Source organism: Chlamydotis macqueenii, chromosome 12 (assembly GCF_036417535.1).
Source record: "Chlamydotis macqueenii isolate bChlMac1 chromosome 12, bChlMac1.mat, whole genome shotgun sequence".
Taxonomy (NCBI): domain Eukaryota; kingdom Metazoa; phylum Chordata; class Aves; order Otidiformes; family Otididae; genus Chlamydotis; species Chlamydotis macqueenii.
In genome coordinates this window covers 3,616,453-3,636,517 of record NC_141567.1, presented here as the reverse complement: position 1 = coordinate 3,636,517, position 20,065 = coordinate 3,616,453, and the positions used below count along the sequence as shown (strand labels likewise).

At 45.0% G+C, this 20,065-nt stretch overlaps 1 protein-coding gene across 1 annotated transcript in view; it reads left to right on the top strand.

The window, feature by feature from the left end:
- The first annotated feature begins 418 nt into the window (after positions 1-418).
- ALDH1A3 (aldehyde dehydrogenase 1 family member A3) overlaps positions 419-20,065 on the top strand; it is a 37,056-nt gene continuing 17,409 nt past the window's right edge. The window contains exons 1-7 of the mRNA XM_086757499.1: positions 419-529; positions 4,010-4,114; positions 9,875-10,015; positions 12,202-12,331; positions 13,997-14,058; positions 16,557-16,685; positions 19,101-19,214. Of these exons, the coding sequence (XP_086613625.1) occupies positions 428-529; positions 4,010-4,114; positions 9,875-10,015; positions 12,202-12,331; positions 13,997-14,058; positions 16,557-16,685; positions 19,101-19,214 (783 nt within the window). The 5' untranslated portion in view covers positions 419-427. The remainder of the gene's footprint in view (positions 530-4,009; positions 4,115-9,874; positions 10,016-12,201; positions 12,332-13,996; positions 14,059-16,556; positions 16,686-19,100; positions 19,215-20,065) is intronic.

The following is a 20,065-nucleotide window of genomic DNA, read 5'->3' as shown; positions in this document are numbered from 1 at the left end:
AGAGAAAGGCCCTTGTAGCTGGAGGGAGAGGCTGTGACGGACGAGTGAGGGGAGAGCCTTCCACACCAGGCTTGGAGAAGACAGGGGTATTCCCGTGGAGACCCCTGTAGGCGCCTTCTTGTCACCGCCTTCTGGGTCGGTTTTGGCGGGTAGCTGGGCCACGTCCTCCCACCCTGGTGCCACCGTTTGGGACAGCCCCCCCCCCCCCGCCCCGGCCGCCATACTCCCCAGCCGCTGCCTCGGCGGGGCGGCACCGCCCGCTACCTGAGGGCCGCGGCCGCGCGACGGGGCGGGGGGCGGGGCGCGAGGCGGGGCCGCAGCCAATGGGGGCGGGCGGGCGGTGGCGCCCGGCTCGCGGCGCCCTTAAAGGCGGCGGCGGCGCGGGCTGTCAGCGGCAGAGGGCGGCGGGGGGCTCGACGGCGCGGGCATGGCCGCCCTCAACGGCTCGGTGGAGAACGGGCAGCCGGACAGGAAGGTGCCGCCGCCGTTGCCGCGGCCCCTGCGGACCCTGGAGGTGAAGTACACCAAGGTGAGCTGGCGAGGGGAGGTGGGCAGTGGGCTTTGCTGCTGTGTTGCAGATACTTGGTGCAGAGTGGTGGTGAGGTATTATTTTTTGATGTAAAATTTTCACACTTGCTGTCATTTTTCTTAATTTTTTTTTAATTCCTCCTACTGGCTTGCTTATTGGAGTGTAAGAATGGTTGAGTGACTGGAGCAAGCAGACAACTGTGGCATTTCTAGGGGAGCTGCAGTTGCCCTAAATCTTAAAGCCCAAGAAACCAACTTTTTTTTTAAGAGAAAAAAAACACCAAACCAAAACGTTTCTGGTGCTGCCCCAGTTGCCCATGGGCCCCTATTCCAGGCTATGTGGCAGGCCCGGTGCCGGTCTGTGGCCGGCCTGCTGTGTGAGGGCTGTGGTGCCACGCTGGCCTGTCCCCTCCCGGTCGCCCTGACAGCCATCTTCCCCAGCGCTTGCAAACCTGCCTGGTAAATGCTTTTAGCATCATGTTAGCGCTCAGTGAAACTGGTTTTGGATGGGGTGAGCCTGGGCTGAGTCCAGAAGGGGTTTATCTATGAGGAAGCTGCTTGCCTGGATTTTGTTCAGCCGTCCTTGACCCGGTGTGAAGGTCGCCTGTGGTGGGATGGGGTTCGGTGGGTTTGGGTCCTGGTGAATGTGTGGAGGGAGGGCTGGTGTCCTGCGGGACTGGGTGTTGTGGAAGGGCTCAGTGATGGGACTGGGGACACCCCGCAGCTCCCGAAGAGGAGTGGTGTTAACGCCAGTCTTGTTGGTGGCTCGCTGTCCCAGCAGAGCTCCTCCATGGCCTCCCCGCAGGATGAGGAGTCAGCAGCAAGCCCACACAAACCTGCATCTCTCTGTTCTCCATTGATCTTCCCTTTAAACAACCACTCTTGATTTTTTTTTTTCAAATTTAACCAAAGTCTCTTGAGCTTGAAAACTCTCTCCCTCAGAGGTGAGGCTGGCGTTGGTGTGGAGCTGAGCACCGCTGCAGAAATCCCTGCTCCCTGTCGCAGCCATAGCTCTGCAATAGCCGAGCCGCTTTGTGTTCCACAACAGCCTGACCCGCTGTCTTGCGCAGTGGGGAAAATATCCCGGCTGGTTACGCTGCTAGGCAGCCTTGGCTGCCATGATTTGAACTATGTGTCTGAACTAAAAGAGCTGGAGGGGCTGAATGAGTGTATTAATTGCTGTTATGTTAGTGTATTAAGTATTTTTTTTTAAAAAAAAAGCAAATCTTGAAGTTCATTTTCTTGCTATCAGAAAGAGTAAACAGCGATAGCTTATTCTGTGAGGTGTTAATTTGAATTATGCATCCGAAGTACTGAAACAGTAGTAATTAGTGCTAATGACTGGACTAGATTAATTTTTAACATCCAAAATTTATCTACTTTTTCTCTTTAAGATAAACTTGTCATTTAGCAGCAAATTGGATCTGCAGCTGCCCATTGCAGAATGGCGTAATGCTGCACAAACAGCTCTTTCCCGCGTCCAAAATGGACACAGCCATTAGAGTTCTCCTTAAACATCTAAATGTTCTGGTTTTTGTTATTTTTATTGTTGTGAACACTTCAAAATCCTCCTTTGGGATCTGATCCTGCAGCCACGTATGTTTTAAAACACACGGTTTTTATTCTCCAGAGTTTTGCCAGAGACTCTGTGCACTCAAGGTATCAAGGTAGTCTCTTAAAAGTGGAAACCAATGTAAATTAAAAGTGTGAATTTGATGTTTGATCTGATGCTCCTGGTGCATCTGAGAAAATAATGAGACACAGTCACTTTTCATAACACTGCGAGGGGTTTTCTACAAGCTCTGAGTTTCACCAGATGTTTACAGCTGACAGCACACTTTCCTGTGCTTAACGGAGATTTTTATTTTCAGTTCTACTAGTTACAGGGCTGGGGGAGAGCAAAAATTTTCAACAAAGATCTTACTTATAGAGCAGCTTAATGCTTGTCATGGATGTGTGATGGAAGCGATCTGTCCGCAGTCCTGTGTCCCAAATCCTGGGTATGAGGCATGAACGGCTGATACGCTGTTCTGTTTCAAAACCTGGGACCAAAGACTTGGGCACCCCAAATGGTGCCAGCGTGTATGCTACATTTAAAACAGCCTGATCCTGTCACTCTTGTGTTTTACTACTATTTACAGGGACATTGCTTTCCCATCCAAACCCTTTCACATAGAATTAATGTTGAATGCGGAGGGAAAACAATATCCTTCCCCAATTCTTTGTTTGTGAGCGTATACCTGACGCTGTGATTTTTACAATTCCTATCATATCTCCCACATTTATAATATGACTTTCTTTGTTAGTGAAACAAAGGAAAACTGAAGTTAAAATGTGTAAATGTTAAAATGCAGCAGTTAGATAAGAGAGGTAGTTTGGAAGCATTGGTCAAGTTATTTAATATTTCTAACATTTTTTTGCCAAAATTTTCTTTTTCTTCACCTGTCTGGAACAGGTGGGTCCCGAAGTGCAGCTTCTAGGCCAGTTATGCTTTTTTGCAAAAATAGTCAGGAGAAACTCCTTTCAGGAAAAAAAAACTGCCCAAGGAAAGAAAAGTATGACCCAAAGCAGTGGGATTTCCGAGTGCAAGGGATGCAACATTAATCTCCTGGTGGTGTGTAGAGACTCATAAACAAGATTGCAAATGTGGATGGCTTCCAAGTAAAAGTACTAGCTTACAGCCGCTAACAGGCTACTAAAGATTACTTCATCTAATCTTACTTAAAGTATATTTATAAAATATAACACTGCCAAGTTGGATCACAGTGTGGATAAGATGCATGTTGAATCAATTAATTGTGTATAGGTATTCATGTTCTGTTTACAGTGAGTAACAACATTCTAGTATTTAATGCATTTTCAGTTACGCAAGGCTGGGACTGTTTGTTCTTGCTCTGGAAATGCAATATTTTGAAACACTTAAATCTTGTCACAGACGACTCCAAGTGACGTGGGAGGCTGTGACAACGCATGGTAGGGTAGAACGGAGCCAGTGCTTGGCGGGGGGGGGGGGCTAGTTGTGGATGTAGCCCAGGGCAGGATACAAACAATCAAGGAATATTGTATGCTGACATTTTATTTGTAGCATGTAACAAGGGGCTTCTTTTGCCTGAACCATACAAGTTTCTCTTGGTGTCTGCTTGCTGTTCCCATGGAGATGTATTTCAAAAACTGTCTGTTTCTCATTGCCAAATTATGGTGTTATACTGTGTGGGCCCATCCTCTGTCTTCCTCTTGCTCAAAACTAACTGGGTGCACGAAGGCTCTTTCGTCTGCTCTCTGGCTCAGGTTCTACTTTGGATAAATGCCGTCTATCGCAAACAGTCTCCCTGGGAGAGAGACTGAACACGCTTGACTCTGCTGTCAATGGAAACTGAAGAGCCTCGGGACCTTTGAGGAGTACTTGTGGGGTTTTTTGCATTGTCTACATAATTTTATTTTTGTTCTCCTCCCCATCCCACTCCCCTTGCTCTCTCTTCAGATATTTATTAACAATGAATGGCATGAGTCTACAAGTGGAAAGAAGTTCCCCACCTATAACCCTTCAACCCTGGAGAAAATTTGTGACGTTGAAGAAGGAGACAAGGTAAGCATTGTTGGAAGGGCAGTGCAAAAGACTTTTTCCAAGGGACTTTCTTTTGTAGGGAAGCATGCAGAAGAAAAGCTGGGTTTTGATGTCAATGTACATCTGGCCAGACTGTGAGCTGGAGGTCTGGGACACTAGATGTGCTTCTCAAGAATTACAAGGGGTGGGATCAGTCCTGTCCAGCTCGGCAGAGTCGCTTTCTGTGTTAGGAACTGCCACCTGCACGCTCTCAGCGGAATGAGATTCAACATTGTTCTTGTGTTATAGATTGGCAAGAAGCAGCTAGTCTGAGGAAATAGCAATGATAGTGTATGCACATTCCTGACAGAATGTGGGCCTTGTTTTGGGAGCGCTTTGTACAGAAGCTCTCAGTTAAAACCAAGCCAGTATTTTTCAGGAACTGTAGTAGTCCCTGGCCCTGGTGCATTGTAGAGTAGCCTGGGACACAACTGCTTGGGTTTGATAACAGTCTGAGGTGAGGAACAATCAGATGTGACACTTCTTGTCCAAAACAGCTCATGGTGTATGGGTGAACTGGCTTGATCTGTGGGAAAGAGCTGGCTTTTTGCCATATGTCATGGGAAGGTGATTCACGGCTTTGCTGTTATACCAGGGATTTGGCTGCTCCTTACTGTGGGCACTAAGTGGCAGGCAGTGTGAGGCACTTCTGCCAGTACTGTGATATCTTTTCCTTAATATCAAAGCCTGTCCAACACTTGTAAGGCCCAGTGCCTAGTTTCCAGCTGGGTATTTGCCTTGTGGGTCCTTTCCTTGTAGAAGTGATGCTAGTTGAGCAGAGGCAATGTGTTTTCTGGTATTATATTCCAGAGAGTACGGAGCCTGACCCTTCTGGAGTAAACTTGCTTGGCAATACAAATCTCCAGCCTGCATGCAAACAGGTAGCCATTCTTTTTGGATGGCACTAAAGCAGCTTCTGTTGAGACCTCTTGCTGTGGGGCATCTGCACATCCATGGGACAATTACAGATTGAGACAGAACCAAACATGACGTGTAATTCCTCTGTACTAACTTGGTAGGACACACACAACTGTGTTTAATTGCAGTGGCATGTAAACAGTGGAGTTGAAGCTAACTCTGATGCAGCTGTATTTTGCTAGGCAGAAACCATGACATTGTTATTGTTCCCTGAGCTAAGTGTCTCCTCAAGCAATTACAGAGCATTACATGAGTATCTTGAGCCTGCTTCTTAATGACTTAGTTAAAGAAAACTGTTACGCAGAACTAAAAGGCCAATTTTGCAACTTGCCTCCTTGAGACTTGTCCCTGCCTGAATTCAAGGATGACTTTGAGGTTCTAGCTTGCAGGAGAGTCGCTGTAAACCTTCCCTTGGGGCCAGGCAATGGAGCCCTCTGTCCGTGGATACTCAGCGTAGGCAACTGACTCCTCCATGCATAGAATAATGGCAGGCAAGAATGTAAGTCAGCTGCACCTTGGGTGCTGAAAGCCTCTTCCACCCCTTTACATCACACTTTCTGAAGGGGGGGGGGGGGGGGGCGAAAGGGGGGAAAAAAATTATCTGTATTAGTTAGAAGGCAGAGTCATGAGTGAGAAGCATCCCAGACTAGCTCTTTGGCTACTGGTGACACTTGGCTGTGTCCCACTGGCCTCTGGCAAACTGGGTCCTCTGAGACTTCCTTTGCCCTGTTGAACATCCCCTCCTAGGTCTGTAACTCCAGTCAGTTGGAGTTACTGCAGAAAGTGGTGAGTTGTGGTGCTTTCCAGTGTCTTGTCCCCACATGCCGCCATACTTGATTGTGCTGGTCAGTACCACCAGAGGGGTGGCAGTTCTTGGTGTCTTTGGCTTCAGCTGTGCTCTGCCAGGGTTGGCTCTGCCTCCACAGCGGGCTGGGAGCAGGACTCCACTTCCCTAGCCCTGAAGAGAAACCTGTCCCTCCCTGGCTGTGCAGTGTGCGTTTTGCTTAGGCTGCGTGTGAGGGGTGGGAATTTGGCAGCTGATATATCAGCGATGACAATTTAGTCTGATGCTAAAATGTGGCCAATGCTTTATGAGGCTAGGAGCAAAGATTTTTGTTGTTTGCTCTTTATTTACAGAATTGCCCTTGATGAGATAGGGGAGAAAAGAAAGCCTTGTGTGGAAAAAGAAGCACTGAAAATAACATGACAAATGCTTCTGCTGGATGCTTGGTGTCTTTTTGCATCCAAAATAAGGGCTTAGTGTCCAAGCATTTGCCAGGTTGACAACAGAGAAGGAATAACTTTCTTCATTAGACTTCTGCCCCCAGTGAGTAGTGCAGGCCCAGAACTTCCACCCTGTGTTGGTGTTACCATGCAAAGACAAAAATATTATGCCATTGTAACTTGTCTGGTGCTGTCAATAACACTTGAAGACAAGTGTTTTTCTTCTAGCAGCTTGCTAATATCCAAGGGCAGAGGGAAAAATGCTCCTTTCTCAGAGGAGTGCCCAGTGTAATTGGCTGCCACAGAGCATGGGCAGCAGGTCCACAGCTGTGACTGAGCAGACTCCACACTGTGAAGCATCTGTCATGATCATTTCTAAGCAGTTCACTCTCCCATGTGGATCTTTGAAGGGTTGTAAGAGGGCTTAGTTCAGTCATCTTGTCCTCCTCAGGTTGCAGTGACAGGCTGAGGTAAGAGGCTGTAGGAATATTATTTACTACAGCAGACTTGCAAAGCCCTCAGTGATGGTTTTGGACACTTTGGGCTGTTAAGATACTGTTTGTAGCTGTTTGAGCTTGGGCTCAAAAGTTAGAGCAATACAATGTGTAGACTGTTTGCAGATGATCTGCAGGGGAGCAGGGCAGGGAACCTCTTCTAATTGAGAAACTGTGGCATGCTCCTGCCCTGCGTCAGAAGAGGAGCACAGTGGAGGCTTTTTGAAGAAGTTAGTAATTGAACTGAAGAAGTTGGTAGCTGAACTGAAGAAAGATGGTCTCCACTGGGTGTGCTCCATCCCTGGCATGTCTCCTTACTGGCCAAACGGAAGCAGTGTTGTGCACACTGAGCCTGAAGCAGAGCAAGGCTTTTTTGCGTGTGTTTTCCCTGCTCACAGAGCCAGAGGAGTGATGGTGTCTGTGTTTTGCAGCCTGCTGCTGAGACAGGAGAGAGGAAAAAGGGGCAGGATAGAAATGGAGCAGTGATGAGCAGAACTTGAGGTAGAGGAGGAAGGTGAAGGAGGTAGCTTAAAACAAAGAACGGTGTGAGTTTGTTCAGGGAAAATGGTATGTGATTGTGTAACTGGGGGTTGTATCATAATGCAAACATCCAGGGTGGGTATGAAGGTTTGCAGGCATTTCCCAATGCTGCAATGCTTGACTTTGCAATCTTAATATTCTCTTAGTGGAGCTTTTTATGTAATGCTCGGTAAATCTCAGTAGATCAGAACTGAGCACCAGGATGCACAGGCCTCCTTGCGGTTTTGTATACCACAGCGTGTCCCTGGCACCTTGACAGTTAGGAGTTTCTTTGTCACGCATTGTGCCTACCTATTGCAACATGCCTGCAATGAACATGCCATTCAGACTCCCCTAATGCCTAGTCATAACAGGATGGATTAAGAATGGCATTTCAGCCTTCCTGAAGAATTTCCTTGTTTTTGCTGGTCTCTGAGGCCTATTGAGGCAATGCAGGCTCACAAGATCACACTTGGTGGTGCTATGCCTGAGGGTGTTTTGGGAAAGTCTTTTTGCTTGTGTGATAGGGACTGCAGTCTCCAAGCCACTACGTGTACCTAGCATGTCCAAGAAGACAGTCAAGAATGAAGACAGCTAGTATTTGCAGGAGCTGTAACAGGGCTCGGGTGCTCCTGTGTTTAGAGGATGGGGAAGACCTGGGCATGCACTGAAGTCTTCTGCCCATGCAGCCATCTCATGTCTGTTTGAGTGCCAGGGTGGTGGGAAGTCCCTCAGTACCAAAGGCATGCTGTGTTGCGGCCTGTGCCACTGCAGACCTGATGCTCTGCGTGTCAGTGCTCCCAGCCTGGTCACAAAGCTAGTTAATTGTTGCTAAGGGAAGACTTGTTTAAACCTGACACACTTCTCCTGTTTCTTTGTCTGCTTTGTCACATAAAATACTGCCTTCTTTCAGCTTGAGTCCTCATTCCAGCGCGCAGGATGGGGAGTACATAAGCGTGTAGTGGCTGGTGGTGCCTTCTGGCTTTTGTGGTGTGCCAGTTTGAATCCAGACCAGCTCAACTGGAGAAAACCATTCTGAAGGCCTGTTCTGCCTGTGGGTGATGGGCCCCAGGACATGTCTGCCTGTGTACAGTGGCTGCTTGCTGCCTCTGCCTCGCCAGCACCCTTGCTTGACCAGTGCCATTCTTAACCTCTTGGAACAGCACAAGTTTCCTCCAGTGGTCTCCCCATGTGCCCTTCCAAAAGGATGGAGTTCTTTTCCTGGCAGTATAGGTCAGACTGTTTTAAAGCTGTGCAATCTTGTAAAGAAAAGGAGTCAAATTTAGTGTGAGGTGCCCTTTCAGTGGATGATAACTTGCTGTTTTCTCCATGAGCTTTTGCTGTAAGAAGGGAACATGTCTCCCCATAACACTTTTTTTTTTCTTGGTTGAGCACCATGCATTTCCCCATGAGGGGAGAATGGCCAGCCCTCGTTGGATCAGTGCAGAGGCGTACTTCCTAATTGTATCCAGACAAGGCTTGAGATAAGACATAAATGAGCGCAACTGGTGAAGTGCTATGAGGAACAATTAAGGCCTGAAACCCTCCCTTCTTTCCCACCCCCTTGAGCCACATATTGTGGTGAGGTGCAAGTTCTCCATCAGCTGAAGTGAGCAGTGCCAAAGATTACATAGAGCAGGATTCTGTCCAAAGCCAGGACGAAGTATGCTTTATGTCTGCTTGGGGTACAGCCTTGGCCTCGTGGACATTGATGGCAGTGTTCCCATTGACTTCATTGGGTTGGGAGGTTGTCCTTAGCTTCACTTTTTTTAATAGACTTCTGTGAGAAAAAGGGAGGAGTCCAGGGCATACTGTGGCCTGAGCAAATTCATGAAGCTTCTCTGGGGGTGGTGGTGTGGGGAGAGGGAATTCACTGCCCACCTGAGTAGTAACTTGGGTAAACAGGGTTAGATTTGATCCAGAGTGTGGTAAAGTAGTTGGGAGATGGAGAGTGTCACTAAGTATGTGTAGGTGAAATGCCTTTGTCATAGAACTGACCAACAAAACTCTTACCATCTGGTAGAACTGTTCTGAAAGTGTGATCTAGGATCTAAGGGAGCTTGGTCTTAACTAAGTGTGTTAACTGGTACTGCCATGGGTTCCAGTGAGACTGAATGGTAGGATCTAGGCTGTGATTGTTTCCCTGGATAAAACTGATCTTTTTCGTGGGGGACTTTCCTTCCCACACTTGTTCAGAGGAGGATGATTCATGCAGGCCAATGGTCTGTCATGCTCAGGGAAGCTGTAATGGGAACAGAATTGGGATCTTGTTTCTCCATCCTCCCTCAGTGTCACTTACATCCTGTATCAGCAGGAACATAATTCTGGATTGTTGTATAAACAAACCACTTGCATAAAATTACCCTTGAAAGACCATATTGGTACTCTGAGGCCATGGTTGTTTATCAGCCCAGGCCAAAGCCAAAACTTATTGCAGGCTTGGGTCCAAATCAAGGAGTAAAATGGAAGTGGTTTTGTTGGACAACTTGGTTTTAGCCATCTAGGAAGCAGCCTGATGGGGTTTCTGTGCCATTGTCCAGCTCCTTCCTTGTAACCTAAGGTTTTCTTGTGTATGTGGCTGCTCTAGCCTGATGTGGATAATGCGGTGGAAGCAGCAAAGGCAGCATTCCAGAGAGGGTCTCCGTGGAGACAGATGGATGCCCTAAGCAGAGGCCAACTCCTGCACAAGCTGGCTGATCTTCTTGAGCGAGACAGAGTCATCTTGGCAGTAAGTACTGTGATTGGTGATAACCAGCAACAGTTGGCTGGTAACTCAGCTCCAGTCTTCTGATTTTGCCGCATCCATATCTAATGTTTTTCTTTTCTCTCCCTTTATGAAGGGCAGAAGAGTCCATGCAGGAGTCATGGCTTATCTTCCTCATTTGGCAGGATGGCTTTAGAAGTCTAGATGGTGGCTGTAGTAGTTGACTACTTCTCCAAAACTTTAGCTAGTTATTGAAGTGATTACAAATATTAATACTTAAATTTCCAAAGCAATTAACATAGCCTTTCTTAGTGTAACAGTCATCAATGTTCAGAGCTATTCTTATCTTAAAAAAAAAAAAACCAATAACAAAAAAAAACCAAACAAAAAACCCAACCAACAAACAAACAAAAAAACAAACCCAAACCGCTACAACTGACTCTGTCCTTTGTTACAAAAATGCAAGGCCAGTTTTACTTCTTTGCAAATTGCATCCCCTAAAATGGGGGGCTGTAAAGAGAATCTTTCTCTTCCTGGATGTCATCCAGAGTTTAAAGTGTGTGTAAGTGGGAACTGTTTCTTTCCCTACTGAATATACTGGCTCAGGAAAATCTCTTTATAGCCATGAAGCTGTGTTAACTTGGACTTCTGCACTGAAGAACTATTGCTAATGATTCCCCATCCTGTCCTGAAGGAGTCCTGGTGTGGAACCAGGGGAGTAGAACCCAAGCTAAAATGTGCTGCAGTTGGTAGAAGCCTTTAGGCTCTGTGGGCCTCAGACATCTTTCCAAATTGCACCCACAGATCCCAGCATCTCTTAGCTTAGAGCTGCTGTCAGTCCCCAGTGAAGGTCTTGAACCTGAGCACTCACCAGTTTAATGCTGCGCTTTGGCTCTGCTTATCTTGAGGGGGATGGCATTTATGACATTCCGTGCTGGTAGATATGTTTAAGTTCCTGAGCTGATGTCCCACTGAGGTCAGTAGGACTTCACATACATGGGATGTGCACTTGCATGACTGTTTTGAGCTGGGTCTCTTTCTCCAGCACACTGTCTCTTAACTGCATGACAGCCTCCAGTTTCAGCAGGACAAAAAAAAAATCCAGGTCTGAAGGCAGTTCTGGCCAGCAAATAAAAGGAGGAAAAAAAAGTGTGTGTGTGAATGCACCCTGTTCATTTTCTGCTCACTTTTTTTTATGTGATTTCAGAGGACCCTCCTTTTTCCATAAATCCAGACACACATTTCAAGCTTTTTGCTGTCCTTCTGATCTGGGAGGGCTTGTTTGGCATTGTTATTTTCACTGCAGAAAACCAGCCGTAGCTGCCTTGGCTGTGTGCTAAGTAATGACTTATAAAAATCAGTTGTTGTAGCAGACATTCAGAGTGGATACAATCCTTGTCATTCCAAGGGGAATGTCTGTTCCAGTGCTGTTTGGACCCTAATGTCTGTGGAAGATGACAGGGTATGACTTCATACATAAACAAAGATGTTTCAATCTACCAAGGGATAGTACTTCCTTTATGGATGTGCTGGCTACTTACACCAATATCCCATTTCATGACCTGAGTACAGAACAAAGCATTCACTGAGCTAATGTCCAGAACAGTGAGGAGGACACAGGCTGAGGCTGGACTTCATTTAGAGCTGCTCAGCATCAGTGCAGCTTTAGTGAAGCAACTTCACCCTTGCCTTCGTCTCAGCACAGATCTAAACCCAAAGGTTACTTTACCAGAACTCTGTATAAAAAATGTGTTTTCTATCATCCTGTGAACAAAAGAGGCTTTTCAGAGGTTGGTTTTAGGGCTGTGAAGTAGAAAAAATAGATTTCCAAATAAAAGGAAAGTGGGTATTCCAGTGACACCATCTGCAGTCCAGAACATCTGTGTCGGAGGGTCAGTTATGATGAAGTCATGACACTCGCATCACTTCTGACCAGTGCCCCAGACCACAGCTCTGTATCCCACCCACAGCCACCTTCTGGGGGCTTTGGAAGATGTGCTTTCATTGCAGTCACTGAACAAAGCAACTTCTGTACGCATCAGGGTTATTTGATCTAGTCTCCCTTCTACCTTATATGTATTAACAAGCTTGTTCCTTAAATACAAGGGCAGGGAAGGAAACCCCGTGTCTGCAGCACAAGGCAAAATAAAACTGAGAACAGAGTTTCTCTAAACTTTTAAAGAAAGCGCATGCAATTTGTTTTTTTTCAGACTCTGGAGACAATGGACACGGGAAAACCTTTTCTGCAGGCTTATTTCATTGACCTGGAAGGCTGTATAAAAACGCTCCGATATTACGCTGGATGGGCTGATAAAATTCAGGGCAGAACTATCCCAGTGGGTAAGTTCCTTCAGACTCAGTTTCAGAGCTGGGATGGGATCAGGGAAAGAGGCCTGCTGCGAGGGAGATGCATGGAAAGGCCAGCTTCTGAAAACTTGCAAAAAATAGCCTACACTTCCTTTCTATCTCAGGATGCATTTTGATTAGATATCTTTCAAGATTTAAACTAGTGGGAGAACAATGTGAATGCCTGGATAGGTCTCTCGAAAATCATGGATGAGCTATTTTGTTGCTTTTTTTTAAACAGAGAAACCTTTTTGATTTTAAATTCAGACTAATTCTTAAAGAAAAAAAACCCAAGCATTATAGTATATTTATTAGGTATCACTGAAATTAAGATGCCAGAGAGTGGAAAGACAGATGTTTCTAGGGAGAATTGTAGGAAGGCAGCAGAGCTTGTGCTATCTGAGATGCCACAGGGATGTGGCAGAGGGTTGATGTGGAATCCACCGCTCCCTCCCAACTCACTGACGTTCCTGCATCCCTGACAGTGCTGGCTCAAAAGTGTTTAGAGAGATAGCATTGTGCTTTTGCTTAACTCTTACTAATGAGAAGGTCAGAGATGTTGACTCCTCTCAGGAGCCAAAGCACTGAGCTCTTGGAGGGACTCTTTCAAGTGTCAGAAAACTTGATAGAGGTTTTTCAAAATGTTTCCTAGGCTGCAGAGCCAGAGCAGTCACACTGCAGTGTTGTGGCAGGGACAGAGAGGACACTTTGGCTCAGCTATATAAGTTCAAATATGGTTTTGGGGAGAACAAGTTAAGACAATGGATGATTAATATGTTGTATTTTCAAAATCAGCCTGTTTTGTCCCTGCATGCAGGCGATCACTGAGGCTGTATGAAGGACAGGCACTGCAGACAAAAATTAGTCACCAGAGGAAGGGCTCTGAAGGGCTGAACTAGTTCAGTCTATGCAGGCAGCAAAGGGAGTAACGTCGGTCGTATAAACTGAGATCTGTCACCGTCATTCAGAGTAACGTGAAGCTTTGCTTGCCTGGACACTGCTCGTTGGTCCTGACTTGAGATCACTTCCAAAAACTGTAATTAGAAATGTTTGTGTTTTCTGTCAGATCTTCCCAATAAAATGAGATTTTCAGCAAGAATAAATTTGTAAGGAAAATATCCTTCCTGCTTTCTTTTTGAAAGAGTAATAGCAATATTTTAAGATGAGTGGTATTACTTTACTCCTAGAGTTTCATCTTTGTCATGTCTTACCAGACATGCAATTCTTGTTACACTGAATGTGATTCCTGTACAAAATGGGTTTAAAAACTCGCCCCCTCAGGGAAACAAGTGCTTTGCTTCTTTCAGTGAGACACAATCTGAATGAAATTTGTGGTTGTTCTTCAGTGTGGTAGGGAGTTACCCTCCGCCTTAGCCTCAACACAGGGAGATCGCAGAAGGAATTGAACCCCTGGTTTTAAAAGGCTCCATTGTGAACCTGAGCAGTGTTTGGCTTTTGAGCTAATACAAGGCCTATTCTCAAACAGATCTTCATCTGCCTGGGGTGTCCTGAAAGCATGCGTTAAGATGAACAGGTGTAGGGTTCTTTGTCTAATATGGTTTTAGTTCTGTCCCCAAGCTGTAAGTGTGCAGTCATCTAACACTCTTTCTGTAGAAGCAAGGATTTTGACTGGTTTGTCTTCCTTCTTTTGTCTTGCAGATGAAAATTTTGTCTGTTTCACCAAGCACGAACCAATGGGCGTCTGTGGAGCTATAACTCCAGTAAGTAGCGGTGATGGTGCCCTGCATCTCCCCTAGAACTGGAAGAAGTACATGTGCACTCCCCATCTTATACTGCAGCCATTTGCTCCCTAGTTAAGTACAGCTGTTCTGTAGGGAACTCCCATCTCAGTTGCCTGATGTAGTTTCTTGTTTTACCCCCATGCCAATTGCTCTTGGCAACACAAAGTTCTCTGCAATGGAAGGGTGGGTCTCCTAATCAGATGCTCTGTTCCTCTCTAAGGCTGACACCAGTCACCAGAGACCAGTCAGAGCTCTCTGACTCTTGTGCTGCTGGGACAACCATCTTGTCATGATGTGTGCTAGCTTTTTGCTGCCTAGTGCTGATGCATAGTTTTGAGTTTTAAATCATCCATTATTAATAACCCCCAGCTGTTCTCTGAGGTTTCTGTGATTAAATCTTATTGAACAGAGTTTTCTTTTCCTTGAGATCTCATTCTCTGCTGAGGGGACAGTGTGGCTAGTTCTTGGAATACCTCCAAATTTAGTGTGTGTTGCTTACTCTGTTTAAACAGACAGCCAGGAACACTTTACAGCTACATGGGAGACATAGTTTGTTCCTGTCTGGTTGTAAAATGCTTTGAACATGGTGTCGTACAGGCCATGAGGCAAATGGTGATGTGCCAAGATCCTCTGTTTGGATACTTGGATCAATAAAAGTCCATGGAATATTTTGACCTTTGGGATAAGGTTATAGGAGAGACTGAGGGAAATGTATTTGGGGTGTCAGATTTGCTGGACCCTGGGAGTACCAGGTTTGGACCAGTTCCCAAAGATATCTGGGGAAATTTTGCTTTTTCCTTCAGCAGGACTGAGCTTGTACCCTTAGTGATAAGATGGTATGGTCTATTTAGCAACGTCAGGGTGAGGTAAAGTGGGAGATGGTCAGTACTGGTTATCAGACATTTGGCTTGGTGACTTCTGCACAGCTTTTTTGGCTGAACAAGCAGTGTAACTGCTTGCAAGGAACTAGAATTTGTGACTTAAGATCAAAACATCAGGTTCCTTATGTTGACCACCAATTAGAAGGTATCTCCTGGTCACACTTCAGCTACTTCTGGCAGTCAGCAATGCTTTTGGAAACTGTCCCTTTGACAGCCTACATGTAGGATGCTTTGAAGGGCCACTATATGGGGACGTAGTGGGACTTCTAGTATTTCAGATTGACCTTACATCAGCAATAAATAAAATAAAGTACAGAAACAAATTTGACTCAAGTTCAACACTGTTTGGGAAAAGGATGATTTGAGTCTACAAAACCACATCTGTCTTCAGTTTACTTAAAACAAATCCTCTTCAATTTTTTTCCCGTTTGATCTCTAACACCAACAGTCTGTTGGTTTGTACATTCCTACTTAATTTAAAAAGATTCTGTCACTATTCTGCATATGTCTTCCTAGACCAATTAAGAATCCTGCCTTTTCCTGTGGCTTGACAAATGGGCAACTCATGGGATGTAGCCATTGGAGAAGATCACTGAAACAAAACAGGTCTGGGAAAGAGGGAGAGGCAGGTTGAAGAATAGCACATTAGACTAAATTCTGCTTTGTCTCAGAGCTGCTGGGTTAGAACAGAACTCATCTCTTAAAAGCTACACCGCTAATTTATTTGTAAGTGTGAATTTGTGGATTCCTAACATATTTGGCTTCTTTGTTGATAGCTGAAGGCCCTTGGCTTGAGTCTTGCCAAGAAGTCCCCTTACTGTTGGCCTGCTTCCATCATCCCTAAAGCAGCATTAATTATTTTTAATGAAGAAATCCTTTCTGCTGCCAAATGACCTTTCTGAGATTCAGTGTGAGCTAAATTTTCCACTTCTTGCTTAGGCTCCGAGATCTACAAATACTCATGACCATGAAAAAGATTAGCACAGAGGAAACTGATGTGGACTGGTTCCTAATTCCAAATAAGAAAACTAATTGGAAAGGACCGATTTACAATTTGAAGGGAGTATAAGACCTCCCCTGGATTTCCTTGACTGAACAACCCACTGCAGTTTCCTAGTTATAAACTTGGAATTGAATGACATTGTGTAACTCCTAACTACTCAGCCAATACCTAACACAGAAAAATTAGGGTTTTTTTCAATGAACAATTGCACCCTGTAATTCTCTAATGTAAAGACGCTGTAGAAAAGTGATGCATCAGGATGCTGCCTTCAAGACAATTTCTGTGAACAGCCAAAAACCTATGCAAAGTATGATCAGGCTCCTGTAAAGAATGAGCTCACATCATGCAGAGGTTTGTCCAGCTTACAGGATTAGCTTGAGGACTGCCAGCGATCTTTGGGATCTCAGGGGGAAATCAAGGAAGTTATACTCCCTAGTCCAAGCAAACACAGTATTGTAAGCAGCCACTTCTCTTCGTGGTTGTCCTCCCAGTTGCTTCTTTCTCCCTGAGCTGTGTGAAGGTGGGGGAAACGCTGTGTGGAAGTGAGTAGGTGACTGTGCCGAGCTGATCTGACCAGCCTTGTGTTCTTCCAGTGGAACTTCCCATTGCTAATGCTGGTTTGGAAGATGGCACCAGCGCTGTGCTGTGGAAACACTTTGGTTATTAAACCAGCTGAACAAACTCCTCTCACGTCGCTGTACATTGGCTCGCTGATCAAGGAGGTAAGGAAAGCTGAACATTCCTTAGTCTGCCTAGAAGTCCCATCTAGGTACTGTTCTTTTAAGGTCATAAGCAAGACTGTATTGTGAATCTGCTGTGTAGGTTTTTAGGTTTTAAAGATGTTAAAGCCACACAGAAGAAAGTGAGAACAACCTCTGTCGTCAGTCTTTTCTTACAAAGGCCTTTGTGACTGGCACCGGCTAACTGGGAGGTAGCAAAGATCACAGTCCTTGTAGGTTTTTCTTCTTTCTCAGGAAGCTGCAGAGAGGAAAAAATGGTGCTTTTATTCTTCTGCCTTGTCTTCCTCTCCCAAATGAGGGAAAGACTACAGCTCAGTTTTATTAGACAATGGGACAAAAAAAGAGTTGTGATTAGACAGCAGTGTTGTTTGTACCATTTTTAAGTGGGATAATTCAACCAAGACAGAATGCCATGGGAAACAATTCTTCACAATTTCCGTGGTTCCTAGAACAATTTAGCTACGTCTGGCCTGTAAAGCCAACTCGATACTGACATAAAGGGAAGATCATGGGTTGGGATTTCAAAATGTTGGTTTAGGGCTTGTCCGGTAGGATCTCAGGTGCCCTCAGATCTATTAATCGTACAGAGGTGGTGGGAGGTACACAGTGCCTTACGGCACTGGCCAGTACATCAGCTTCCTATATCTACAAATGCGACTAATTGTAGATAAGCTTTTGCCTCCTAGCTGGAAAAGTCTGTTTGTGAGGCTCAGTCAAATGACAACGATGATTTTGTCTGTTCTTGGGTTAGCCTGGGAGAAAATAGAAGGACATATTAATAATTGACACTTAGGGCTCCTCTATATGGAAAGTCAGTGCAAAAATACTACCAGTGAGGTATCTCCTACAGTTAATTGACTTAATAAGATTACACAAGACGAGTGAGCATAGGATGCAGTTGTCATGACTTCCAGTTAGCCCTGCCACACCACTGCTCTTTTCACTCTGACATAACGGCTCCCCAAACACAGGCATAGCTTCCCCCCAGAAAAACCTGTTCAATTCTGGTGAAATTAATTTTTTTGAGCTGAAATCCTAAGCTGCCTGTTTCTTACAGTTGTCCTTCAAGGCGAGAATGTAATTAGAGCAGAATAATTTTACTTGAAGATGCTTCTTTCTCCACCCAAAATTAGCTAAATTCTTTACAGTTTTTTCAGAAGACTAAGTTGTTTTTTTTTTTTAAATCTTTAAAAGGATGCAGAAGATGTTAACACACAAGCAAAGCTATGTATTAGGTTCAATGAAATAATTTGGGGTTGACCAAAATATTTTGGCTTTTATTTTTGCTGAAAAACAGAACTTTTTGGCTCAGGGTGACCCGAACCAATTTTTTTGCTTCCTTGTGGCTTTGCTGCTGACTCCAAACATCATTACTTGCAGAGTTTGACGTGCAGTATTTTCCTGAAAACTCATTAGCCAAGATGCAAATTCTGTTAAACTCACTTTTATTGTTGTCCAATCCATAGAAGAAATCAGACTGCCCTTCTGATTTATGAAAAAAAAAATTAAAAATTAAAAAAACCTTACCCTGATAATTTTTTGCAAGGTAGTGCATGAGCAATTACTTCCATTTCTTCTGTGTTAGGAAGGAAAAACTGCATTTATTGAGATTTTTATATTAAAAAGCCACATGAAGAGAAGTGAACGCTTAATATCCTGCAATTTCGTTGTTACAAAACACAGCGAAAACAACCTTGTGCAATCAGTAGTAGGGGAGGGCAGGCCTAGAAGAGCATAATCCTTGAAACTCTTGTTTCAGGAAGTAAAAACAGACCAGTAAGTCCTGCACTTCTCCTCACATTAGAATTTCACCTAAAGTTTTGCGATTTGTCTCTTTTGGCAGAATTACTAGTTGGCTAATCTAGGTTGTAAATGTGGTGGAAACTGGCATAAGTCTGTTACCATCTGCTCTTGTATTCCTGCTTTATTAGCCCCATCATCTAGTGAGGTTTTACTGACTTCTTAATCCCTTTGGCCCCTGAAGAACCACAAATGTCAACCTTTGTTCAAAACAAACTTTCATTCAGTTACCCCTTGGCTCCAGCTGCACGGCAGTAGCTGGGAGCCAAGCTTGGCCAAAAGACTCACTCTCTTCTGACTTGAAACTGGGACTCCTCCAAGAATTCTTACTGAAACTTGGCATTCCCTAAGCATGGCTGTTACTTTCACCCACATCTACTCCAGCTGGTAGCACGCAGCCATGTTACTGGAAAGACTGGAAAACAGCAATGTTTCTGTATGAGGTCCTTGCCTGCAACTTGCAATTTTTAATTGCAAGGAATATAGTGCAACTAATTCAAGCTTCCTGAGAACTGAGCTGCAGCTCTCAGGAGTGCAGATCAGCTCCGCAGCACTCAAAATCTCTCTTTACAGAGCTGTATTTAACCTCTGTTTTAGGTGGGTTTCCCTCCAGGTGTGGTGAACATTGTGCCAGGCTACGGCCCCACAGCCGGAGCTGCTATTTCTAACCATCACAGCATCGATAAAATTGCTTTTACTGGATCCACAAAGGTAGGTGATGGATTTCTCATAAAACACCTGCTGTTCCTCTTTGCGTTCTCTTCTAAAACCGCTATCAACATAAGACTGGACCAATTAAATGTCGATGATTTCTGTATTGCCGATACCATTTTTTGTCACGCTCCATGTGACAGGGTTTCTCAGAGTTTGGGATTTATCTAATTCAAGTCCTTGTGCTTGTGATAATCCCACATCTCTAAGCTGGGTTTTGCCAAACCACCACATTTCTGTAAGAACTGTATGTAGTAGATGCTCTGACATAAGGTAAGGCAGTCTAGAGGAGAGGCTGGCAGTGATTTAACATCGTGTCATTGACCTGATGGAGCTTCTGGGCAAGTTTGCCTGCCAGTCCTGCCCTGCAAGCATGTGCAACTGGAAAACATGTCAGTCAGAGCCCTGAACAATTCTTCCTCGGCTTTAGTTACTTCTGAGGAACTAGGACTTAAGTAAAAACATGGCCCTGTGCCCAAGGCTTCCTCTGACGTGGATGGGATTAACATTTGAGCTTCTTTTGAGACCTGCATGGTAAAGCACCTTCTATTCAATTTTTTCCTGTAAACAGCTATGGCTGCCTTGCTTAGGAGAGGAGTGGAAGCAATACCTGCACTATCAGATACCTGCAGCCGTCCTCTTCTGTGCCTACATGGGGGAAAGGAGTGCATGGCTGGGCCTAGTCCACAGAATTGAACACAGCTGTGGCATGCGAACAGATTTATCTCCAGTAATCACTGCTGCAAATTCTCAAACTTCCTTAGAAATGTGAATGTTTTTCCACTCACTGCTCTAGATTTTTCTTGCAATATATATGCACCCCCTGAAGAGCGGCAGTGCCCAAAGAATGG